The 27852-nt window shown below is 28.6% G+C and overlaps 3 protein-coding genes across 7 annotated transcripts; 2 read left to right on the forward strand and 1 right to left on the reverse strand.

Annotated features, from left to right (window-relative positions):
* Positions 1 to 1133: 1133 nt before the first annotated feature.
* Positions 1134 to 14028, reverse strand: LOC109602901 (uncharacterized). Its single transcript, XM_020019343.2, has 3 exons — positions 13898 to 14028; positions 8993 to 9064; positions 1134 to 3281 (listed from the first exon to the last, which is right to left on the reverse strand). The coding sequence occupies exons 2-3, from the start codon at positions 9035 to 9037 to the stop codon at positions 1632 to 1634; spliced, it is 1695 nt and encodes a 564-aa protein (XP_019874902.1). The 5' UTR covers positions 9038 to 9064; positions 13898 to 14028; the 3' UTR covers positions 1134 to 1631.
* An 8076-nt stretch (positions 14029 to 22104) lies between these two features.
* On the forward strand, positions 22105 to 23607 carry LOC109604729 (apolipoprotein D). The gene is made up of 3 exons (XM_020021257.2): positions 22105 to 22391; positions 22478 to 22703; positions 23132 to 23607. The coding sequence occupies exons 1-3, from the start codon at positions 22269 to 22271 to the stop codon at positions 23443 to 23445; spliced, it is 663 nt and encodes a 220-aa protein (XP_019876816.1). The 5' UTR covers positions 22105 to 22268; the 3' UTR covers positions 23446 to 23607.
* Positions 23608 to 24075: 468 nt separating this feature from the next.
* On the forward strand, positions 24076 to 27839 carry LOC109602898 (repetitive organellar protein). 5 transcript variants are annotated; one of them, XM_049965173.1, is made up of 10 exons: positions 24086 to 24226; positions 24280 to 25367; positions 25421 to 25654; positions 25706 to 25927; positions 25982 to 26185; positions 26240 to 26466; positions 26521 to 27010; positions 27080 to 27182; positions 27408 to 27577; positions 27633 to 27839. In XM_049965173.1, exons 2-9 carry the CDS (start codon positions 24462 to 24464, stop codon positions 27536 to 27538), a joined length of 2517 nt encoding a protein of 838 aa, XP_049821130.1. In that variant the 5' UTR covers positions 24086 to 24226; positions 24280 to 24461; the 3' UTR covers positions 27539 to 27577; positions 27633 to 27839. The 5 variants fall into 5 exon arrangements, with proteins under 5 accessions (XP_049821128.1, XP_049821127.1, XP_049821126.1 ...); XM_049965169.1 differs by having other exon boundaries at positions 24077 to 25367; XM_049965171.1 differs by lacking the exon at positions 27408 to 27577 and having other exon boundaries at positions 24076 to 25367.
* Positions 27840 to 27852: the final 13 nt, after the last annotated feature.

The following is a 27852-nucleotide window of genomic DNA, read 5'->3' on the forward strand; positions in this document are numbered from 1 at the left end:
TAATATTTGATATGGATTAAATTTACATGTTCTATTTGAAAAATTAATTTATTGAAAAAATGCAAAAAACAATCTCATTTACGCTATTTATTCTACAGACGTTAAGTCATCTCATATTTTATCGATATTAAGGGAAAATGTACAGTATTACTGGATTAACATATTTTTATATCTGTTTTGTAGTTTTAAGGTTTGTTGAGATAAGTAATGTCTATTGATTTCATTTGTTTAAAAAATAAATTATAATTTATTTGCAATCATAGATGTTGCTTTTATCTCTGAAAATGTATATAAATTTCTATATTGACCAGAATTACTGCCACTAGATTTTCTAACGTAGATGTATTGTAATTTTAGAATATCGGTAATTCTGATTAACTAGAAATTATTTGTTAATATATATGTATTAGATAATAAGACTTAGTTGTAATTATATTAGTTAATTTTGACCAAATTATTAATCATATTAATATTCAAACTTTATTTATTCAAATTTTATTATTTAATTTTGTAAAATTTAAACATCTGATAATTGCTCACTATGTATTTTATCCGTATTACTATTGGTTATGCTATCTTACGAGGCTATGTACATATGTAATGGGTAAATAAAACTATAAATAATTTATTGTTTTATATTATTTCAAAAAATGACTTTTATTACTATAGCACATTTATATAAAATTGAAATTTCTTTTTAAATATTTATAAATAAACTGTAAACTCATATTTCTAAAAATACATTATTTGTTCTACTATGTCAGATTAAACAAATAAATTAATTTTCACTTATATACGTAGTTTTATTTTTATAATTATAATATATGTATGTACATACATAAGTATGTATCTGATGAATTTGTGCTGAAGTGTTTAAGAAGTTATAAAAATTCATTCTCTTAATGTCAAATATTTATTTATATTAATCGAATCAAATATTTAAGATCTGTAACACAAGTTTTTCTAAAATGTATGATATTAATATTATATTTAATCTGTGTTACATAATCAATTTATGAATTATTTATTACTTTAAGCAATCACTTTTAAATTATAGAATTAATGTAATAATTGGTTGTAGAAAAATACTTCAAAATGTCAAATTTATTCTTTATTAAATCACATTTTTTAAACATTTAGAGTATTTGTTGGCAAAAAAAAAACAAAAAAATACGAATACGTATATCTTTTCTTCTATACAGGTACATAAAATTGGACAATAAGAATTATTAACATTAAAAATAAATAATTTCAATAAATAAATAATAAATAACTAAATCTAACTAGTACATATCCATAACCATCCAGAGTTCCAAATTTAGTTTATATGTTTTGTTATGTACAATTCAAAATGAGTTACACAAAAAAATATATTTTGATTAGCTATTGTACAAATCGCCCAAACTCTCCAATAATATTCAGGTATTTAGGTAACCTTATTACTAATACATTTTCCAAAATGGAAGTACACGGATACAATGCCTGATCACATTTTAAGTAAAATGCAATCTTATGCATTAAAGGCTCTATCAATACCGATTTTCGAGGTATCGGTAAAGCCTTTCGACTTATGACCATGCTTGTAGCCTATAATGCTTTAAAATCTCAATTTGGGATTTTTTAAACTAAATTCATGAATAAAAACAACTTTTCGACGTGGTTTGTTTGGCTTTTTGTGAATTTGAATATCCTATAAAATCAGCTAATTTGTTTTGTGAAAACGGCCTTAACCTAACACACAAGATGGCAGACATAAGACAAGATACAATCAAAATAGCAAGCAAAACGACCAAGGTCGCTGCGAATCCAGGAGTGGTCATACATATTAATCCATTATTTGTTAGTTCTTCTTTAGCAGGGAAAACCATGGTCGGTGGAGTTGTGGTATCGTTGTTGGTTTCATCTAAAGAAAATGTCAAATCTCCAGTTGAGACTACCCGAATGACTCTATTTACGCCAACTTCCTTCTCGGGATCTACTCCTAAAGCTCTTTTCACTCTCCTTTCATCTCTTGGTCGGCCTCCATGTAAATACGCGTCTAATGGAATTGTTTGCGGTGGTGGTCCATAGGCATGTTCTGGACCAGCGTGCAATTCTAATAATCCACTGTGCAAACCAAGGTGTCCTCCATCTGAGCATTGGTCAGGGCACTGATATCTGCAAATCTGGATTGTACATTGGAAGTGCACCTCCATCGAATCGGGGAACTTAAATGCTTGGAAATGTGCATACGAAAGAACTGATGCGCTGGCGCCAAAGTTTTTGATCTTTGTAAATCTGGACATTAGCTTCGGCCTTGTGACACAACCCTTTTGATCCACCAATTGGATAGGTGCTCGTTTACCATCGTGTGCCATGCAATTTCTTACCAACATATCGAACTTAGAGTCATCGTCCTTAATAGCGAGTACCATAGTCATAGTTTGGCCAATTTTGACTAAACCTGAAACTTCGGAAGCCCACGGTCCTTTACCAACTTGAATTTGCATCCAGCATCCAACATTGTCGCCGGCGAAATCTGTTCTTACCACGTCAAGCATGTCAACTGGGAATGGTCTGAAAGTTACAGACTTTTCGTACTGATCATGCCAAGTACAACGTAATTTTCTGGCCTGATCCCAAACTTCCTGTACTTGTGGATCATACTGAATAACGATTATGTTTTCAAAGAAAGTACCCGAACCAGACTCAGCGCCATATCCATACAATCCGTTTTCGGTATTGCCTGACGTACCACAAGCGTGAATTCCTATTTCAAAATGTGCAGAAGTCCTACCTAAACCTGCCGGTAAATGAACACAATGCACATTACTGTAATGACCTTTACTGAATACTATGCCATAAAACGGCTTGTCAAAACCAATGTATACTTTCATTAAATTTTTTTCACATTTCACATCTAAAGATATTATTTTCGGCATTTCAGGTACAGGAGCTGGCCAAATATCACCCACAGTACCATATTTGTCCATCGCCTCTTTAGGTGGAGGCGGTGGTGGGCCGTTATAAGAATTTTTACTTTCATACTGTGGTTGTTTGTTTTTAGGAAGACCATATGGTTTGTGATTAAAATGCCCTGGTGGTGCGCCTCTTGGTGGCAGATTAATTGGACTCCTCGGTGGACCATTGTATGCTAGTTGTTTCGGTGGTTGATCCTGTTCTTCAATTGACTCCAAAGCTAGTTGGTCTGGCTTCGGTTCGTTATTCTCTTGTAAGTGGTCATTGTGTTCGTCTGATGGGATTGCTTCAACCACATCAACCTCTTCTGCCAAAGTGGTCAGCTGAAAAATATAAATAAATTGTTATATTAAATTTTAATAATGTTTAATACATTTACGTTTAGTAATAAAATTCCAATTTTAAAATTGTTGTTGTTTAAGGTAAAAATATAATATCAACCTACATATGCAAATTTTCTTTTTATAAAATTATTTTTCCGGATTTAACACATTAATTAACACCAATATGTATGTTGACAGTCTGACTACTTGCACCATGGAAATTCTTAAGATGAGGTGACCCCGTTACCTATTACATCTTCGACTGGATATATTTGCGTCCAACGTATTGTTTCCCATGAATAGTGGAGAATTGTATGGCAATTAATAAAGTAGGTAAGAAGTAATTTGTGTTTAAATTCAACAATTAAATATGGACAATTTATATATGGTAAAGTTAAATCATCCATGGTTGAGTACGAGTCGCATGTGCCAGTCAGATTAATTGATTTACTATTATTCAATTATACTCATATAAATTGATGATCAGATTATGGTGATTTGTGTATGGAATTAATGATGTCACGAGTCATTTAGATGCTGGTTAATAGGCTATTGTCTCTCGATTACATTTTCATTAGTTTCACAACACAAAAATGTATTTTAAATGGTTTATAATTAGAAATAAGACATAATACTTAAAATATTGAAGCAATCTATAAGTGAAGTTTTAGTAACATTTTACACAAAATCAAATTGTTTGCTTACTGTGAAAATAAATGTTCTGAAATTGAATTTAGTCAATGTTAAATACAAAGTTTATTATCAACCAACTTATCTGAATGATTATTTTGAAGAATAACTGTAGCAAATCTTCCTGCACGTCCTTTCCACTGAAACCTCTGAAGCCACCCAGGTTTGCCAAAGTTTTAATTTATAATTTTTTTATTCAGAATCCCAATTAATACAGTACTACAAAAATATTAAATTGTTTAATCAATAAGACAATTAATATGCTAAATAATTAAAAGTCAATTCAGAATTAGGATAGAAATTGATGATGGGCATTAAATATGAGTCAAGGCCAATGATGATTATGCCGTATGGTTCCGTGACCCCGAAGATATAACGGAGTTGGCAAGGACAGGTCAGTCGGCCAGCATTTATTGAATGTCCACTCCACGTACCACCGGACCGCACCTAGGGCTCTCTCGTTTTTCTATCCGATATACTTCTAATTGGTTCTTGATTATTGATTTTCAAATAGTATTCAGAGTATGTGCAAATAATATGAATAGACTATAATAATAAAATTTATTTAATTCTCAAGTATCTCTTTGTAAATCAAACTATGATCCCTATTTTGAATAATTATCAAATAAAAATTAACGGTATGACAGAACGTGAAAGTTTTAAAAAAGTGCAGTGTTGATATTTCTTATTTTTTGGGTAAAATTAACTGTGAAAAATACGTTTTCATCTTAAAATTGTGTAACAAATTAAATCTACAAAAAATCTGTAACCTCTGTAAAAAACTCAACTGTTGCATGAGAAGAATGATTAACTTTAAATTGTCAAAGAGTATAATTAACAGATAACTGATCTAGAAGTGAAATATCTAATTACACGAGTTTATGACGGGTATTTAAAATATCACGTTAAATTAAGTTTTTATGATCAAATAAATTTAACATACATGAGTACGTTTAATTTAACAATTTATTAATCATAATTTCTCGCGTTAACAACATTATTGAAAGTTACAAAATTGGGTCGTCGGCGTATGAAAAGGAATCGGTGAAGATAAAACCACCACGCTGTGTTGTGACCACGCCAGCACATCGCGCGCTGCCCAATCAATCACGACCAACACCCCGTCATTAACTTAATGGCACGCTCAAATTCTCACGTGCCCAATATGTCATTTTCGTTTACAATGGTTTGGAGAACTTACTATTTTCTTCTTTTTTTTTTTCGTAACGATGAAAATCGTAATTCGTATTGCGGCACATTTATTACGACACACGTGTTTAATTTATGACCGAAAAAGTGTAATTAAATCGTATTTTTATTAAGTTTTTAATTGGAACCTTTTAATTATACGTTTTTTTTTCGGAATTTAAGTTATAGCACCTTTTCCGAATTTCCTTATCGGTTCCGATCTTGGTCTAACATGTGTTTTTTTTTCTCAATCAATCGATGATTGTGCATTGCTATCAGATAAGTATGTTGTGGGTCAGAGTGGGCCTGAGGCGCCCGGTCAATTCACCGTTATCAGTCCGGGCCTGCCGGGGGCGATGGTATCCATGCTCCACATCGCTTTAATTAAAAACCGATCGATGTTCCAAAACTAGCATCGCTAGACGACTGCCAATTTTGTGACCAATTTATCACTAATTGGGTTACAACTTTTTTACATGTTCACGATGCAAATCGATTAACTGATAATAAATTCTATTATCGACCGATTATTCATTCACCCTAGTTAAACGGAATCAATAATCAATTTTTTATTCGCATTATTTTGTCACCAGGCGAGAGCTAGTTTTTTATTATACAAGTTCTGCTACAGCAATTAATTGTAATAAAAAAAGCAACAATTATTGGACAATTTAATATAATCCAACTGTGTATTAGTTTTATTCAATTACTAATTAATTGTAAATATGTTACATCTTACCTACAGAAATGAGTAAGTATAAAAATGAAAGAATTAAGTTCTTGATATAATCTCTTAGCTGATGTTTTCAAGTCGTCTTATTTATTCAATAGTTGCAAGAACACGACAGAGCTAATTATATGATCAATGGAATCGCCTTATCACCAACCACATAGCAATGTCTATGATTGTAGCTCTTCAAGTCTCTCTTCAATACATATCAATTTGCTAAATTAGTTTAAATCAAGAGAAAATATGTTTTTTAATATTAGGGAGCTTTCTGGTAAAATCGGATGATTTATAAATATATCAATAAAGCTATATATTCATGTGTGAATCACACGTGGATGCTAATTTATATACAGGGTGTCTCTAAATTGAGGATACAAAACTCCAAAGGTTGGTTACTGAATGCGGTATCATGATATATCTCGGTAAAATAAAGAAATTTTATACAGTTAAATAACTTTATCAGTCTAATAAAATACGTTTGAAATGATTTAAAAATTATACTACAGGGGTGTTGGAGGGGGTGAGGAGGAGCTTAAAAGTCCCTAACATTTTTATATATAAGTTTAAAAGTTTTTGCCTAGCAAAATCAATTATGAAGTTTCATCTCATAAATTCTAGGAGATCGAATATTCTAATATATGTAATAATAAATATTTTTAATTCAAAAACCCTATGTACAAATAGTAAAGAATCAAAGTTGATTTAGAATTACATTACATTACAGCAACTGGAAAAACCTTTCATAGCCTATATCAATTTTACGAAGTATGCTGGTATATAGGTAAATAGGGCCGAATGGGCCCATTTTGAGTTCAAGAATATGTGGTTAATTTTTGTGCACTTAATTTATATAATACTTTTACATGCAAACGATAATATCTGCTTCTATATTTATTTAAACCAAATTATTCTTTTTTTATAATAATCTCACCTCAAATTTGTTGATGATGATCCAAAATTATATAAAAAAGAATTCAGGTTAAGTATTTAAGAAATACGATATTTCACTTATTATCGAAGTTAATATTGAAAATATTTCAAGTTACTACTTTTTTTTGAAAATGACTAAAAATCAAGCCTCTAGAATAGTCTAAATCTCTATTTAATTTCAAATAATATACTCATTCAAAAACTCAATAATTTTGTGATTAACATAAATATTTTATGTACACTACATATATAAATATATCTTTTTAAATAAATCTACATTTATTTTTTTAATTTATCTCTTTTATCTCCTTTGCAAAAAGGGCATTAAAAAAATAACATGTTCATAAAATTACGAAAATAATATTAGTAATTCAAAGCACTTCTCAAAGTACTAAACAGACAGACAGTTTTTTATATCATAACATTTCCGCTCATTATACGCTCCAGTAACTGAATTACTTTTAACAGCATCGCCATTTTAGAACTGAGAACATTGAAAATCTAATTAATCACGAACCACACCGCAAATAGTTCACACAATCGGAAATTGGCCTACAAATTAAATATTCAATTACTAATGTACATATCTAATTGTGTGAAAATATTCACAGTTGAAAACAGAGCAATGGCTGATTATTTATTTGTAAATTATACTCTCTTTATATTGGAGACCGACTTTAAGTTCATGGATAATTGTTTTGTTGTTTGTTACGTGACATTTTAATTCAAACGTAACTTGTAAATTAATTAGACTGACTTATTTTAATTACAGTGAAATTATTACACCGACTGGTTTTACGATGACAATATTGTTGAATAATGCAATTTTATAAAATATATTTTTGTGTAAGAACAAGGATTAAATGTTATTATTATTACTCATATTGAGAAGCTGATGTACTTAATTCCTCAATAACACGTTGGATTATATTATTTAGGTAAAACAGAAGTGATTTTCAAGAAAATAAGTAATTTTATGTCTGCTAACAGCCACAATGAATCGAAACTGACGGTAATTAACGCTTCACCGTCAATTAGCCGTAACGTTCGTTAATCGGAACTGAGAAGACGGACATCGTGACATGACCTACAGGCGACGAGTCAATCAAACTGTTTACGATACATCCTGCTCGCATCCTCGATTCCCAATATCATCGGAGATTTACCTGTTCCAACTAAATTGGATCATGTTTTCATTCGACTCTCGTCAATCTGTGTTGGACGTTTGATAAATTTATATTTTATACTTTACACAGACAGATTTTTACTTTGGATATACGAAATAAAAACGACACAAAAATTTAATTACACTAATTGAAAAGAAGTTTTAGAACGGAATGTTTACAGTCAATGTTAATTAGGAAAAATTTTAATAAACAATCGGGTAATTAGCCGATACTGCCGGACTGGGTCCTCAGAATTTGCTCAGAATCGGGATCTCTATGCTATTTTATATAGTTTACCCTGTTCAAAATATAACAGCACAAACTCATGAACCAAATGCTAACTCTGTACCATCATCTATATCTAAATCCTCTCTGACGGACAATCCAGACTCAACTGAATGGTGGAGTAGTCACCAAGAAATATTTCTTAACCAATTAGGTTCATCAATTTTTACTTGACTATCAACCAGTGTTTATCCAGAAAAGGAATTTTTAGAAATTGGATATATATTGACAAGAAATGTAGGCTAAATTCTGAAAATGCAGAAATGCATTCACCATAATTTAAATGTATTAAAAATATGCTATTTTAGGATGTATTAATTATTTTCCTTGCTAAAAGGAACACGTAATTATTTATATATTACTAATATTGCAGTTCTCAAAGTATAATTAATAGAATCTTAGACGAAAGTTTCATGTTGACCTAGGTCAACCGCTGCTTTTTTCTTTTATTAAATTTAAATTATTAAAAAAATACATTTCTGTTACTTCATTAAAATGCAATTAAAAATTCATTAAAATTAGAGAAATTGATCTTAATTGATAGAAATTCACGATTAAGGTGCAAGTTATGCTCCCGATGATCAATGAATGGAAAACCGCATTAACGTTCACTACAAGTAAAACCGTGGAATTTACAACAAACATTCTTTAACAGATTAGTTTTGGTAAAAGTAAAAGAACATGGGAAAATAGTTGAACTTTTTCTTATAATAATAACTTACCCCTTGACATAAAAGGCCAGTGATGAGAAAAAGAAATAAGCGCATTTCCTAATTAGTCTTCAGAAGAAATTTCTGCAACAAATAAAAATTATCAGTGATCATTAACCACAAGTTATAAATATATACATGTTTTCATTTAAATACATACAATACATATTTTTTTTCCAGGTAACTGGGAGTACTATGTAAAAGGGCAGTAATTACTGAGCTTTTCTTTTGGTCTAAACTATTCTAAGATATTTTTTCAGTGTGTTGTCTTAAATTTGATCGGTTCTAAAAATTATAAAAAATGTTCTATATTAATTACTACTCGTCAATATTAAATGGTGCATTTCTTGTACAAATTTGACCAATTTACAAATATTTCCGTATAAATCAATGCCCATAATTTTTAGAAATATTTCCTTTTAAAACCTATTAAGGATAAATTTGAACATAATCATAATAATCGTTTCCGAACTTTCAACCTATAAAGCAAAGGATGTATCGATAAAACAGTTTTATTAGCTATATATGTCAATATATTCTTGTGCATATATTATTGGCATTGTTAGGTCAAGAAGACTGTGTTCGCTTTCTGAGTATAATAGAGATTGCATATTTATGCAAATATTATGTTTGTTTATTGCCTTTTTTTAATGCAGAGACATAAACACTAACACACACATTGTTATATGTTCCTCCAATTTTTGAAAGAGTGATATGATTAGAACGCACCGTTTGTTATAGTTGGGATATGGATAAGTTTTGTTCATATTTATGTATATCATGTATGTATATCATAATAATAAAAATTCATTCATATTTTAAAAAAATATGAAATCATTGTTTTATGTTTTATATATCTGAATTACAATTACCTTGTAGATTTTTGTCAAGAAAGTAAAATTTTATGTCTCTCTTTTTCATACATCTTTCGTTTTCAGTTTATAGATTTTTTTACACTTTTATGACTAAATTTTCAACCTACTTTAATGTTGCTAAAGCCTAGATTAACCTCATTTGATCCATGATCGTTAACAACCATCGTTTGATATTTCAATCAAAATTTCATGTCTCACTAGAAGCCTCATTATCAGACAGACATTAATACAGTTATATAAAAATTTTCCACAAAAGTTATAATAATATTACATTTTTATGTACTGTAATGTTAATATTTACGTTAAATAAACGAAAACTGAGGTATTTAAATATACCAGTAAAACTAGAAATTCTTATTACCAATGCTCTGATTACCATAAACAGTTTTTATCAACTTGTTAATGCATTTGCTAATAAATGCCTTAATCAATTTTAAATTAATTTGGAAAATGGTTATGCCAGGCCAGAGTAACAGATGCAAACCGCATCTACCAACTGTTGGCTTAAAGGAATTGGGTCGCAAGATTTGTTTTGTGTTGGGACGCTTTCATATTTTTAGTTTAATATGATTTTAAACAATTAACACTTATCTCAAATCTTTGTTAATTATTTTTTATTGCAATTAATTTATAAATTTCAATCTACTGTACTAATGTTCATGTTGTGTACAAAACAATATATACTGATTATTTTTTAACCAATAATTTACTATTTAAAATTGTTCAAGTTCTTAAAAAATGGATAAATTGCTAATTCCCAAATTGTGTTCATATTAATAGTAAAATAATTATCGAACTTCTCACCTATTTATAGTAATGTATGCATATATTTATATTACGGTTAGTAGAATATCTATCATAGTATTGATAAAAAGTAATCGTATTAATCATGAAGAGTCTGGTTGTCGGCATTACGGTAGATTGTGCAACGGGAAGCATCGCAATGGGACGGTATCAGTGTCACCTGTACATTCCGTTTTTACCCGGAATCGTCTGGCCGAGTATAGTAACTTCTTGAGACTACTTTGAGCCGAAGGTCAATTTTAGTATTGAATGTGTCACACTGTTTCAACTGCCTTGAATGGCACTCAAATATACGATTAAATGCGGATGTACATTTCTTTGGTTTAATTATAAAATTATTTTATTTATTTAACATTTCTAAATAATTGATTTATTATGAAATATTTGTATTTACACATGTTCGTGTTTATCTCTTAATACACCAATAGATTTAATGAAACTTATTAATATCTCGTTTACTGAAAACAAAAAAAAAATCACTCATAATTATCCCGGGGAATTTTATTATTACTAAAATCAGTAGACCCTTTCTATCCTACAGGTATGACCCTGGATAACACTAAAACGCTGTTTATTGCATATTCGCATTTTGCGACTAAAAATGCCTCTTCATTTTTTCAATTAAAGTTAGGGCTCAAAATTCTGGGATTCGACTTCAATCTACTACCAAATGTCTGCTCAATACACGGAAGTATGTGCATAAATTTCTGGGTAGAGCAATTAAAAAAAAAATTCGTATCAATCATGAATGAAAAAAAAAAATGTTTTAGAAAAGTCCCACGTTTTTTTAAAGTCGAAAATCCAAAACTACAATAATGAATAAAAGTTTCAGTGTAACTCTAAGTCCCACCTGAAAAGTGGAGAAAAGGTAATACTTGTATAGGCAAAGTTGTATAAGAATTTGACATTAAATGTAATGTAAATTTGTTGTATTATTATAAAGAAATATGTATTTGAAATAATTAGTATATCTTAATTGTTTCGTTCTGAATTTAAAGAAAAGTAGAGTATACTTTTCTTATTTTCTAGAGAGGTTACTTTCCGATGGTATCTCATTCTTTTCTTAACTCGAATCATTTTATTTATTTAATTGTTTGAAATCATAAATGAGAGCAATTATCAAGTAATAATGATCGCTTGCGTTTACTAGAAAGTTGAGAATATTTATTAATTGCGGATGTGCACTATGGGATCAGTTATAATGAAATTTCATTTTTCGTTGTTATAATTAGAACTGATTAAAACGTGAAAGTTTTTTCAAAAAGAAAAACCTACTTATTATTATATTTATGTCCGTGAATTTAAAAAGATGTTCGTGAAATTAATTTTAATGAACAAATGTATCCAACAAGTGTTAAATATGTTTAGTTGCCCAAATTTAGTCCAATTATTCAGATTTCTTGTTATTTCAGTTGTAATATAATATATGACAGATATAGATTACTCATTATATAAACACAGTTTATATTTGAAAATGAAATTGTGCTTTACTCATTTAAAAAAATATGAATCTCTAAAATTTTATTGTTATTTTATAGAAGAACTGAATGAACAACTCAAACAATTTATGAACCTAGTATGACCCATTGGCCGAGTCATTGTCACACTTGGAAAATCGACAGAAATTAGGAAATTTAAACGGTGTATAACTACGTAGTTATAAAACTCTAAAATATAAAATATATGAAATATATTTCTAGGTGAATTTGTACGAAATAATTAATAATATATTTTTTTTGGAAATGTACATTTTGTTTAAATATTATTAAAAAATTTTCTTAATATCATGTTACAATCAAATCAATTGAAATTAGTGAATAATATTCACCTGAATTAATCATGGGAATAAATGGAGGAAGGAATTTAAGTGTCTCGCCTTGCTCTTGCAGCAGTGGACCAATGTCAAGGTCTGAATAACTTGTTGGCGCTGCGTATTTCTCACCATTTGTGGGCATGTCCTCACTAATCGTTTGACCTATTTCCTCAAAATGCAGGTGCATACACGTACACAATTACGAGTAGGTTAATTAAATTCATTATTTGGGTTCTTAAGTAAATAAGAACCACTGTGTTTACATTGTTATTGCTCGTAGAGTTTGTAATTACTTTAATCATTCACACGGACGAAGTTAACTAACTGCAGCTCCATGTATTTTAATAGCAAGACTTATTTTCAATGATTTAACTTCTAAGTATACAAGATGATAAGATACAATGTAAATTTACAAGAAAATTAAGCTTATCCTCAATAACTTTAGGCGTTTATTGCCGAGTCGAGTAACCAAGTATGGGATTCAATGATACTCTCGTTTATTGAAACCGTAAGCTGCTATTACAAACTATTGAATTTAATTTTATGCTTCGCTTACTCTTTGATAAGTACATCAGGCAATCGATGCGATAAATCACAATTTGCATATCATCAAGTCACCGGATCGTTTAAGTGTTGATTACATTAAATATGTATATCCAACTACTGACCGTCATAAAAACTGGGACAAATAGTAAACATTGTTTATACACAAATGCACCAAATTTTAAAGAGAATTTTTTGAAAAACAATTTAAATGGAAGCATACATTTTTTTATACATATTTCATTTTATTTGCATAAAAATTACATATATGGACCTTGTTAAAACCTTTGTTCCTTTAGATTTTCTTCAAACATTTTCAGGAAATGGTAATTTAGAACAATTTTTATATAAATTGATTGTGGGAAAATTTTAATTTTACAGACAGAATAAATATAAAATTATTTTTCAAAAAGTTAATTTGAAAATTTTCCTTTGGAATCAATACAGTCTTTTTACATTTTTATTTAATCATCCCTCCATCTCAGCTAAATATAAATAATAATATTTTATTATTTCTTTAATAATATTTTCTTAGTTAATTTTTTGTTCCAAAAATTTCATATCAATTTATGCAGTTTTAATTACAATTTCTCGATACTAATAAAGTGTGAAGTGTTGTAATTTTAAAATTTTATCAATATGTCAATATAATATTTTTTAATATGCAAAAATTCTATTTGTAAACATTAATGTGTAGTATTTTTAAATCAAGGAATACCACTTTAATAAACAGTTTAATTTTTAGGAAAACCCAAAGAAGTATTAAAGAGTGCCCGGCAAGGTGAGACAGAAACACGTGCACCAGGTAAGTAGGTCAGTCGGGCCGCCGGAGCCAACACATGGCACTCAGTAATGGGAACATCCGAAACGAACAAGACGTACCTGAAGCACTGTGCAGACACCGCGAAATGGACTCCCGCGTAATCCCGTGCACTCGAACGCTTTTCCCGTTGGTGCGAACACTGAGAACTTATCCAGCGGGCGTAGGGACGAAGGACGATGCGAATTTTTCAGTTCACACACTGTTACACCACCAGCTTACACGAGGCCCGATCAAATTGAGAATGGATTCCACCTGTCTCATCCACGACAACCACACACCACGTTGATTACTCTTCGTCGGCCCCACCAGATGCTATTGCGACCGCCTTCTGACCCAGACACGGGCTGTACAGTTATTCCTTCTTGAACATCACCCTGTTAACTAGCCGTCGAGCTATTTTACACCAATAAGTAGGTAAATAATGCGAATATCTCCACACCTGTGGCCCAACTTGACAATTCGCACGGCTGCTACCAATTCGGATTGTTTTCGTTAGCTCATCACAGCCACAGGGTTATTGTTTTTCCGCTTTGGCGAGCCGGAAATAACTAATAAAATTTATTGGTATCTGTGCTTTTGCTCTTTCAAAAATCAATAGAAATCAATAGGCACAAAAAGCCTTCAATGTGTATGTCCCCAAATTGTCTATCAAGATTATAATTGATAAGGAAAACAATTACTCTACGTCAACCTTAATATTTCTTCCATTATCCAATTTTTAAAATATTTGTTGTGGTTCAATGAAGCTGTCCATAGATGTGATACGTAAGCACACTTATAGTGTTGTGTTATTTAAAATGGAAAGAAAAATAAATGTACCTAATTTGAGAATTTAATTATGAACGGACAAAATATTCATTATTAGAAATAAAACCAAATTTATATTTTTGGAAAGTTTATCTAAAAATTTCTAAATGTAGAATTGAAGCAGGCATACATAAATATTGATAATCGTAACAAATTTTGCTGAATAGAGTTGTACGTTTTGGACTTTACAAACTATATTTATTAAATTTCCAATTTTCAATATATCAGTTGATTGTTAAAAATGCGTTAAACTCAATCAAGATCTTGGAACTCTTTAAACTGTCGCGTCAACTCTAAGAATAACGTATTTACTTCTCTAAAAACCGTTTCAAACATAATAATATGTTATTATACTCATTAGTTAAATTAGAATAATACGATTCTTTAGTTAAATATATTTTAAAATTAATAAGGAGTATATTCAACTTTAAGTCAAGTTTATTCCATACATTTTGATTTCAACATAACATTTCACAAATATTCCGATATTGCCGTTTTTTTTTTTATTTTACAAATAAATAAATTTGACACTTATGTGTGAAGCATATCAATGATGTACACCTAGAAATGTTGACATCAATTCCAAAAAGAATGCTGCTCCTTCGGCAGCTATCTTTCGCTTTAATAATTCATAAGCTATCATTTAAATTTGTTTTGTGTGAATAACATTTAAAAATTTGACTTTAAAATTGTTAAAGTTTGATAACCTAAAATTTCGATTTATCTGAATAATTTCAGTTTATATCGATTTTTGGAAATAAATAACGTTGTATTAAACCAAAAACATTATAATTAATTAAGTATTTCTCGTGTTTATTAAATGAATATACATTTTTACACTTTCACAATTATTACAGTCATTATCATCTTCAGTTTCTCGAGGCTACATGTATGTAATATCTACATTGTAGATGTGTTACTGAAGTGACTAGTGTTAAGTGGGTAAATACATGTTTTATCTTGTAATAAAGTGTAAACTAGTAATTTATTTCATTGGTAGAATGAAATTTTAAATTAGTGAAACGCATTTTCTGGTTTATATTTAAATCGCGTATCTCATTGACAATTAGAACAACTTCATTTTACACCAAAAAAAATTTACAAATGTGGTATTTTTTAAAGTGGCTGTGAAAAAATCCACTAGCCTGTATTCACATGTTCATTAGTTCATTTTGTTTTCACATTATTTCTGAATAATATTAACATTTCCCATAGTAGTAAGCATTATAATAATGCATGACGAAACTGGTTTGTCACACATTAATAAATATATTTAGTTTTTTTAGGATATATGTGTGACACTTTTTAATCGAGTTCTGGAAAATTTGAGATTTAAATATTACAATATTGCCTTTTACTCTTTTAACTGAAAACTGAAACCAGAGCATGTTACTTGAAGATTATTAATTCAATTTCACGAATATTATAAATAATGCATGCATCTAGAAAATAACTTTTACATATTTTTCTGTAAAAAATTTATTTTAAAAAAATTATTAATATACTATTAGAAATGTAGTATTACTAGCTTGTACAAAAAACAATAAACTACTAAACTGAATTTAGTAAAATCATTAACATAAATTCTACTGATGGTTTCCCAAATGTCATATCAAATTTTAAGTTAATTGAATCCGTTAAATTTATTTAAACCTATAGTAATTGAAAAAACACATAATAAAAAGAATATATATTTTACAATAGTAAATATTATTATTTCTATTGTTGAAAAAGAAAATAAGTATGTGTTATTCACATTATCAAATTATATGACATGCGATCTAAAAATAACGATTCAATGTACACAAAAGAATAATATTTATTTTACAATTTGTATCATATGGTACATAAAGAACATTTTGACATTTACTAATTACTTTCTTAAAATTCTTTCAAATGTTTAACTTCATAAAGCCAAATTAATGTGGGTTATATTATACTGCATAATTAAGTACACATAAAAATGCAAAATGTTAAAATACACCGGTTTATGTTAGAAAATTAGAGCAAAATTATGAAGTCTAATGTTAACTTACCTTAATAATTAACAAATTCTTTAATATTATGAAGTCGCTAATTAAAAATTAATGTTATGAATGCTTGCAAACTGAGCATAGCAGGTCAAGCTATTATCCCTATAATGATTTCTATAATTATATTTATATATTTACTAAAAAAGGCAATAAATAAATATAAACGACAATTACTTTCAGTGTTCTACCCAATGTTACAGTGCAAATTATCATAGTATTAATAGAGATAATCTATAAAAAAGATTTAAACAAAATAGGAAATTGATTCCAAATAATTTTAACTGGCATCAATGAAGAAAGAATGTCACGTCAATATTGTCACGTATTTTCAATAAATATTTTAATTTATTATTCACGTACACATCTTTTAGCTTCATTACTCATTGTCGCCACAATTAAGCGTAAACACGTTTAGTGGAACGACTTAATTAAGTCATAAGTTTTTACACTAAATTTATGAGAAATGTGCAAAAAACAGATGTACATGTAAATATTTTTCTATTTTCTATACGGAAAAATAAATTATGTTGAAATATATATTAATTTTTTTATTTGTAAAATTTCTTCACAAATATTTAAATTTAATAATACACATTTCTGTTAAATAATTGAATGTATGTTGAAATTAGTAATTATAATGTTGGTAACTAATTGCATACGTATTTACTTCTCTGGCAATTAGGCAATGAAAATAATTCTGTTATGATGGAAAATCATTATGAGTATATGTCATAAAGTAGTCGCACAACATTGAACGGAAGAAACAGGTTCAGTGGTACATAAGAGTTTACATAATCAATTTACAAATAAGTTGGACCCAAAAATTAAAAAGTGGAACAAGCGAGTCTAAAACATGGAACAAATAATTCACTTTGTTTGAATTTAATAAATTATTTTAGCATATACTAACATGATTTTTATTGATTCTAACGGTAAAATAACGATCTCGTGATAAAAAGTAAGAACGTATATCATACAAATGTAACGTTTATTTAAATGTTTATGGTAGACAAAGAGTTATTTTTAATGGATGGTGATCAATCGACGTTAAATGACCATTGAAATTGTTCAATAATTCATATAAAATACTAAATGTATGACCAGTCCTTACAACCTAGGTAAATTACATTAAATTATAAATTTAATGGAAAGTCATGTCCATGTTTCATGTGAACACATCCTGCAACATTAATGGCAACATTTGTTTATTTTATTGTTACATAAACCCGACGGCAAAGTGCGCGACTCTCATTCATTGAGTGGACCAGCGGTTCCCACTCCGCGAGATGCGTTCATTGACAGATTGTAAATGTGTTCAGCGCCACCTTTTGTTTCTTCCTCGTGCCGGACACAACAGAATGTTACTGAAAATGGTGTTATTGTGTCAATCGTGAGATTGCATATGATCGGTAATTTCGTGTGCGACGATTTTCTTTATTATAAATTAATTCCCGCCAATTAATATTCTAAAATGGTGGAAGAACGTGTTAGTTGTTCACTTTAAATTCTTTTGCTGATCTTTATTGTGACTGTGCTACGGTATTTGTCCTGCTTTTGAGGAATTCACGTTGGTTTCCTGTTTTTCGAATCATCTGTATATGCGGTCAAGTTGCAAAAAAATTTATTAATTCATTTAATTGGGTTCAGGCGTCTAATAAAAATAAAATTTAATTTTAATACTGATAATTTTAAATCAATAAGTTCACAAGGGGTTATTATTTATTTATTTTACTTTTTATAATTTTTTTCTGTTGTTCAATAAAATATTTTAATAAAATCTTGTTCATAATTACAAGTAACATTTTGAAATACTAACACATTTAAAAAATAATAACTATTTAATGTATTTTAATTATTTGGTTACTCTGTTTATTAATGTCTACCATTTATAGCACTATAATTAATGGATGATAATTTAAAAGCTTGGCAATTTCTGTACTTCAAATTCATTGACCGATATTTTAGGATAATTAGAAAATAATGTTTGATATTTTAATTTTATAAATATGAACAAAATGAGCAAACAAATATTTTCAATATGATAATACACTGTGCTAATATTTGCTAGAACTAAAATTAAAAATCCTTTGTCTATCTATACATATAAATAAAATTGGAGTGTTTGTTGTAATATTGAAATAACCGTTTTTTACTACATGCATATGAATTTAAATACGGTACATACACCAAAATAACATTTTTTACAATTTTTGTCTGTTTGTTCCGGCTAATCTCTGAAATGGCTAGACCGATTTTGACGGGACTTTTATTGCAGGTTGCTGATATAATGAGTAACTTAGGCTACTCTTATTTTAGAAAAATAAAGTTATGTTGCAATGTCCTAGTACTGTCCAGTACTACGCAGCTCATGCGAATGCCTCCCGGACGAAGTCGCGGGTACAGCTGGTTAATCATAAAATTAATTTAAATAAAAAAAATGTTCTTTTAATAAAATGATTATGCCTTTTAGTTATTTCTTACGTTTTTACTATTTTTTTGGGAATCCAGAAAGAATGATTTATTTTTACTTTTTTAATGATTTTTCAGGAAATTAGTATTAGTAAAAAAATAAAAATCCATAAAGTTATTAAAGTAAAACTATGTAATTTAATCAGTATGAATTTAATCGTATGAATTTTACCTATAGATTTTAATTGTATGGAAATTGATCGTATGGAAAATGATCGTATGGATTTTGATCGTATGGAAAATGATCGTATGGAAAATGATCGTATGGATTTTGATCGTATGGAAAAGATCATATGTATTTTAATCGTACGGATTTTCATCGTATGGAAAATGATCGTACGGATTTTATCGCATGGAAAATGATCGTATGGAATTAGGTCACTTTACGTTTTTAAAAATTTCTCACATTTTTAATGAATTTTTGAGATTTGATCGTATGGATTTTGATCGTAGGGAAAAGATCATATGTATTTTAATCGTACGGATTTTCATCGTATGGAAAATGATCGTACGGATTTTATCGCATGGAAAATGATCGTATGGAATTAGGTCACTTTACGTTTTTAAAAATTTCTCACATTTTTAATGAATTTTTGAGATTTTAGTTTTTTACGTTTTTAGTAAATTTTTACGTTTTTCGTAACATCGTTATATATATTTCTTTATTTATTATTTTAAATTAATTAACTGAAATATTTATTATTAGTACATGTATTATGTTATTAAAATGTATATTAATCATTTCCAACACTTTGTAATAAAATTATGTCCATTTTTAATCTCATCAATAATTATTAATCGTAAATTATGGGAAAGACATCTGGTATTGATTAATAAAAGTAGCGTGCGATTATTTTCTGCAAGGAGGTCCATCCAAAATGTGGTCATAGTCAGTGAGTCAAGGTCAGTTAACATTCTTCTTCGGTTGCAAACGCAAAGCTTCTTTCTGTTTGACCCACTATCATCACTTCCTGCATTCAGGGGGCCCCAGTCAAAGGCGGCCGACCCATCACACACTTCGAGATTTCAGCTTATTACGTTTCGCGAGGACTACAGACGATTGGGCGCCTTCACCAATTACGTCCAACATTGTACTCGTTACATGCTATACACATTAATAACGGACGAAATTACTTATAATCATAATTTCCTGGCGTTTCGATTTTACTTAATATTTTTATAATTACAGGAGAATTCGAGAAAATGATAAATTTTATTAATATCAAACATTTTCAAAAAAATGAGTAACAAATTGTTACAAAATAAGTTGTTGGTCTTACAAAAAGAAGCTAAATATTCAAGACACTTAAATAAAATTTTGGATTTTATTATTAAATTGCTGAAATAACAAATACTTTCACAAGAAATTAGATGGCAAGCTTATTTTAGTTCAACAACTTTAGATGAAAATACCTAAAATCGAATATATTATATATATATATATATATATATATATATATATATATATATATATATATATATATTAATTAATTGAGATAAAACTAATTTTTAATAAGAAAATTATTTTTTAAATACATAACTACAATGTTTAATAATTATTGATGAAAGCGACGGCTTCAAGAATAAAAATCTTGTGATATGCATAGAATATAATCATTATATATTTATTATGTATAATTAAAAATGATAATAAATTGGATGTAACTAAAATTTACTTTTTTTAATATATTAACCGGAAACTCCAACTAGTTGTGGATGCATAACTAGTTACCAACTGGGGCGAAATAAAAAACTTGCTTTCGATTCCTGAAACAAGTAAAATTTAAAACTTAAAATGAAATCTGATTGTGGTATGTGTTTTAAAATGAATTATAAAATCAATATATCATTATCTTTTTGTAACTTGTCGGCTCCATACAAAATTAATTAAATCGTATTAACATACATAATTTCCTAGAAATTTTTGAAAGTACCAATTTATGACTCAAATATTAGAGATCGTTTAGAATTTTGATCTCCTCCTTAAACTGTTCACCTATAATTTTTCTGCCGTAATTGGTTCATAAATAACAAACATTTCGTAAATGATACATTAATTCTAAGGAGGGACTCTCACGTAATTCTTATGCGATTAGGTCTACAGTCTTCGGTCTTAAAATTGTGGCCAGTGGTAATAGGTCTGGGTGTGTCTGATGAGTCAAATCCTTGACCTTGTTTTATTTGTACTTTAATGTTGTTAATACAGTGTTAATAGATTAATGTTTACACGAAGAGCATTCATGTCGTACATGAAAACTAATGTGTACTGGTAGATATTTGATACTGATTAGTAACCCATAATTATATTGGTTATTACATTTTATTTCTCGTGCCAATATTCAACTAATATATTTAAATAAAATATGAATTTAAAGAAAAATAATAATTATAAATGGTTAATTAATACTTATTATTTATTTATACCAACTTTAATATGGCCTAAATAGTGAAAAGTGGAGTTAGGTGTGGGTCAATTGACATCCGGAGGCTAAATAAAAATATACGTGATATCTTTTGGTTCATTGAATCTCATGATTTTTATATAACGATTTTGATTTTATCTACCATTTTATTAGTAGTATTACTATCATTCTATAGTATACAGTTACTATAAATATATTTATAACAGAAAATAACCACTGCTACATGAAAGACCACAATTTTCTTCGAAGAAACACACTCATCAAACATATTCATGTAGTTCATTTTATGCGTGACAATGTAAATTTGCAAATGAAATGGTCTCAGAACTACTAAACTAGTTTAACAATACAAAAATAAATCACTGCGAAAGTGGCAATTTAATTAACAAACTCATAATACTTTATTTTATTAATTCAAAATTTTATGACTAAAGCAATAATACTTGAAAACATCTATTTTATGTCAGAATATAAATATACTAGGTAAATTCAATTAAATTTCCATTTGCAAAACATATCATCTTATATGTAAAAATATTTACAACATTGCCAAATAATATACCATCATAATGTATAAATAATGTACAGTAATTATTTATCTTTGCTAGTCAAATGATAAGAACTCCCACTTTGAGTTACTATTTCCGACTACATGTTTTAAACAAGAACACTGATTTTGTTTATTAATTTAATTTACCATGCGGGTTATTCTTTTTGTGATTGTTTCTGCAGTTTTTTGTGGATGTGTTGCAAGGAAGAGACCAGAGGACAAAACAAAATGCCCAAAAGTCAAATCGATAAGGAATTTCGATTTAGAAAAGGTAAATTGTAATATTCATTATTTTAAAATAGAAAACAACACACTTAACTTACTACTTAAGTTAACATACTAACATACTCAATTCAGATGTTAGGAGACTGGTATGTCATCGAATATTATGCGAGTTCGGAAGAAGCATTATCTTATAGATGTATGAGAGCAGATTTCACAATGTCATCTCCACAAGATGTCACCATGAATTTTACATATAGTTTTACCGATGATCCAATTAATGAACAACTTATAGGAAATATCACATGGATAATTCCTGAACCTGGTCAACCAGCTCACTGGACTCATTCAGAAGACACTTGTAAGTAATAAAATACCATATAGCCATTCCCATAATCAGTTATAGCAATTATTTTTAATTATATATAATATATTTAATAAACAAAATAATTGAGTCATTTAGAAATATCACGATTTATTATAAAAAAAACCATAACAAATTAGTTTTATTAATATATTTTTCCATATTCATTACGATTTATTAATTAATAATTATGTGCTGTTCTTTTCATTATAAATATGTATAATATATAACGGATGTTTATGTTTACACACATTGCGAATTGTCGCATTACTCAATCTGTTTCACATTAAGAATATGTTAAGCAATTATCTAGTTATATATATAAATTAATGATCTATTTCCTATCAAAATGTAAGAGTATGGAAATTATGGTCTTCATGGGATAAAATTGTAATAATTATTTTAACAAATGTTTTTTGTTATAGATGAAGGAGTTTACAACACTTATGTTCTCGATTCAGATTATACATCGTGGGCTCTTCTTCTGCATTGTGCAGAAAAATCTAAAGTTCCGAGATACCTTTCTAGTTTTATAATGAGTAGAGAACCAGAACTGGGTCGGAACGTTATCTCCTATTTGAGGGACAAATTGCCGAGATATGATATAGATCTCTCCTATATGTTTCAAATGAATCAAAACGATTGCAGTACTGCAGATGAAGAGTTGCCACCTGCAATTTTACTAAATAGGTTATCTCCATCTTTGAGGCGACACCCAATGAAACATCATCATGGATAGGTCTCTAAAATTCTTTAATTTGAGTAACAACCTTTTATGGTTTTATCTATTAAATATACCTATTATTTTTACGTATGTATATTTAATCCTTATATTTTTGAAGTTATTTATTTTATATATTAGTACAATTTTTATAAATATAAATATAGACTTTTTAAAATATACGAGTTTTTTTCTTAATTTGATTAAAATAACTACTTTCTAATTTAATATTAATAAAATGGATTATGTTCTACTTTACATTATATGCTTAATTGTATTAATAAAAATTTGTTTATGTAATATAATTTGCCGGGACAGATATTGAATATTTATTCAAAAGAGGTATAAGTACTATTATTATGATACACAGCATTTATGAGTACTACCATCTGATACCTTTATAAAAATGGTGGCTCCATCTATCATGTGAACTATGTATTTGCGGTAAGTATTTAGGTTTTTCTACGTTATGAATAAGGAACATAATACATTAAAAACAAACATATAAACAAATACGTTTAAAAATTTAAAAACTATTAATTATTCACCTTGAAACTAATAAATATAATTAAATAAATACAACATTTTCAATTATTTGTAGGAATAATGATCCCACAAGTATGAACATTGCACAAAGCATGTTTATGTTGACAATGTCTAAGTTTGTTGTCACAACAGTTTGTTTGAATTTAAGTGCTAGTTATATTTTATATGTTATGGGCAATTAATATTATTTCAATAATTTCAATTTACGTAAAGATTATGAGATTTAACTAATCTGAGCACATATAGAACAATCGTAAGTTATGAGCGAGACAGATGACACTGATGATTTACTCTTAATTCCTCCAGATTTTTTTGTTATTGATACAGAGATTGACTACAGTAGAGGCAATTTAGGTCCGTATTATGAAATAATAGATAATCTTGTAACAGAGGTCATTAATTTACAAGACCGGGTAGGTTCAATTGAAACAAATAGTGATCGTAGTTTAATTGGAAGTTCAGTTGATTTGTATGATAAAAGTCGTAGAATGTCTGAATTTCGTAAATATAACAGTACTGATGACTTGTACTACCCAATTAGTGCACAGAGCACACCTCAAAAGAGTCCTAAATTTAGAATGCGTTCATTACCTGCCAGCCCCAACATAAAAGATAACACAAAAAGAGTATTTTCTAATAGAAGGTCTCCAAGAAAAAAATTAAACCTTGATAATAATACCCATAATGATAAATTAAAAGGTGGTGGAGAAATGCTTCTAGAAATTGATAATTTTTTATCTAAAGTAAAGACTATTCAGAGATTCAATACTGCAAGAAATTTAGAAAACGAATTTGAAATTTATAATGAGGAGAGTAATCAACTGAAAAATATGCATCATATAGATGAACTCTTAAAAGATTTAGATGAGCAAAAGAAACACCTTGAGGATCGTCTTAAATCTAAAGAAGAGGAAATTCTTGCAAAAGAGCCCCCAATTATTAAAAAACACACATGGAAATGTGAGGATGAGGATTTAACAGGAGTTAAAAATACACCTGATGATATATGTAATGAAGAACGATTTAAAAAATCAATTTTTGTTCCACCTACAGCACATTTAACTTCTAATGTGGAAACTAGAAAGAGTCCAGATCTTAGCACAAGTTCTGATTCCACACAGGCTACAGCAGTTTATAATTTTAAAGGAAAACAAGAACTGTTAAATAATCCATTACATTCAAATGCAATGAGTATTTTAAATATGCACAAACAATTGGAAGACTCCATTGAAGAAACCATCAATAGTAACAAACATGGCACACTTCAATGTAAAAGCAGAACTGAAAATAGTCAGTTAGACCTCATAAGTTTGAATGATATCTGGAATCCCAGTCAACAGCAAAGTGGTAGTGTTTTGAAACATAAATTGAATGAAGAGAAATTACGAAGACAGGTAAATGCCACAAACAGTTTAATTTTTGTATAATATATATTTTTTATTTGTAGCATTGTGAAATGTTGATTGGGGATCTTCAGCAACGAAACTTGGAAATGCAACAGAAAATTGCTGTTGCAATTAAAGTTGATCAGGCAAAAGACAGTGTGGTTAATCAATTAAGAGGACTTTTAGAAAATATTCACAATAAATTGGAAAAGTCTTGTAAAGATAAAGTTGAGCTTGAGAGGGAATTAGATAATATTAAACAGAAATATGAGAATGATCTTGAAGAAGCCAGGCAGGTATGTATATTGTAAAAAACATGAAAGATAATACAAATAGAAATTTTGCAGAGAGTTGAATTTTATGAAAAAGAAACTACCAAAGCATTAAACATGGCCCATGGAAATGGTGGCAAACTTTCAACATTAGAGAACAAATGTACAGAGCTAACTCAAGAACTTTCACAAATTGGGGCTAAGCTTGATGAAGTTAAAGAAAATTATCATAATGAAACTGAAAAAAATAAACAGTTAAATGATATTATTGCTTCAAAAGAACTGGAATTAATGGAGGTTTGTTGTTTTTAAATTTACATTATTCAAATTATTTATGACTATTTATTGTAGCAAAAATCTCTTCTGACACAAGCAAGACAAGAAGTTTCATCTTCTAGGGAAACAATTGAAATTTGTCAAAAAGAACTTGCATCAATGAGAAGAGAATGTGATAAACTAGAAAATACATTAAAAACTGAAAAGAAGCAATATGCAGCCTTAACAGAACAACAAAAATCTTTATCAGAACAACTAGAGAAAAAAACTAAATCAGAGGTAAGATTTCCTAAATTAATGATGAATTTATCCTTTAAAGATGTTTATTTTCAGAAACAATTAAAAGAAGAAATTAATAAATCCAAGGAACAGATCAATTCTAATAAAATAGAACTGAGAAACTTTTATCAAGGCCAGGTAGAATTGTTAGTACAAAATAAATTGAAAGAATTTCAGGATCAATTAGATAAAGCAGAAAATTCTTTTAAAGATGAACTTAAAAGGAAAGAGTTGCAAATTGCAAAAACTGCTGCAATACATATGCAACAACTTACTGAAAAGTTTGTATTTGTACTTTATTGATAATAAAATCAATAACTAAAAATTCGTTACAGATATGCTTTGGAAATTAAATTAATGGAAGAAAAGCAAGAAGAAGAAATCAAGCTTTATCAAATACAAATTATGCAATACAAGGATGAAGTTCAAGCACTCAAATCTAAGATGGAACATCTTCATGAAAGGAGAAATTTACAAGTCCAACAGCTTCAGAAAATAATGGAAAATCAATGGAATGAAGCATTGAAAATAATTGCAAATGCCAAATGTCCAAGTCCAACCTCCCAATATGAACAACTTAATTCCTTAAAGGCAAAATCGTACAACAACTTGGAGGAAGTTTTGTCACAAGATGAACATTTTCTAGAAAACAACATAAATCCATCTAGAAATAAAGTATTTTTCAATGAAAATACACGTGATGACAAAGGATCAGGGTTCAAAGCAGAAAGTAGACGTCTAAATTTCGATGATACACATAATGAAACCCCGATTTCAAGTCGAATGCCACTTAGTGATAATGACTTACAGAAAATCATACATATGGTATGTTACTTATTTTATTACTCTGTATATAAGTTTGAATGATAAATTTAAATCTATTTTGTTATGCAGTTAATAAATAGTAATAAGGCACCTGACTCGCATGGTTCCAAACCCGAAATTAATAGTACAAATCCATCAACTAATGATAAACCAACGTGGCCGTCTCTTGTAAGTATGTATATCTTTTATTCAGTTATTCTTTTTTTTTTAAATTAATTTAATTTTATAAAACATTTTTTAATCATAATATAAATACCATAATACGATTTCTTTCGACTTTTTATTAAAAATGACTTTTGGTCTCATAAGTAAACACTTAGATGCAATAATTTTATTTTATCTGTAGCTAAATTATGAACAAATATATTCTCGTAATTTTATTAATCTAATATTCCAGGCATTGTCTCACTAGAAGACATTAAAAGTAAATGGCCAAATGTCAGTAAGTGGACAAATCTAATGGCAAATTGTACAGCAAAGAGTGCAGTATGTTTATTATATCTATTTCTTTTTCTGCATAAACTTTGAGTATTTTGTGTACTTTTATTATGTACTATTCTATTATAGGTGAGCTGAATTGTTTATAATCAATAATTTCTCAAGAATAATTCTTATGTTACAGAACCAAGAAGACCAAAGTAGAACTATATCTAGAGATGGACGACTAGGAAAACCCATGTGGAAATAATATATTTAATACAATGTCATAATATTTTTATACACAAACGAATTTTTTAAAGATTGTACTAAATTATTTGTATATTTTTATTTTTATAAAATATATATATTTATTTTCTAGATATAAATAATAAAAAGATATTCTAGTATATATTTGAAGTATA

This window comes from Aethina tumida, chromosome 3 (assembly GCF_024364675.1).
Source record: "Aethina tumida isolate Nest 87 chromosome 3, icAetTumi1.1, whole genome shotgun sequence".
NCBI lineage: Eukaryota > Metazoa > Arthropoda > Insecta > Coleoptera > Nitidulidae > Aethina > Aethina tumida.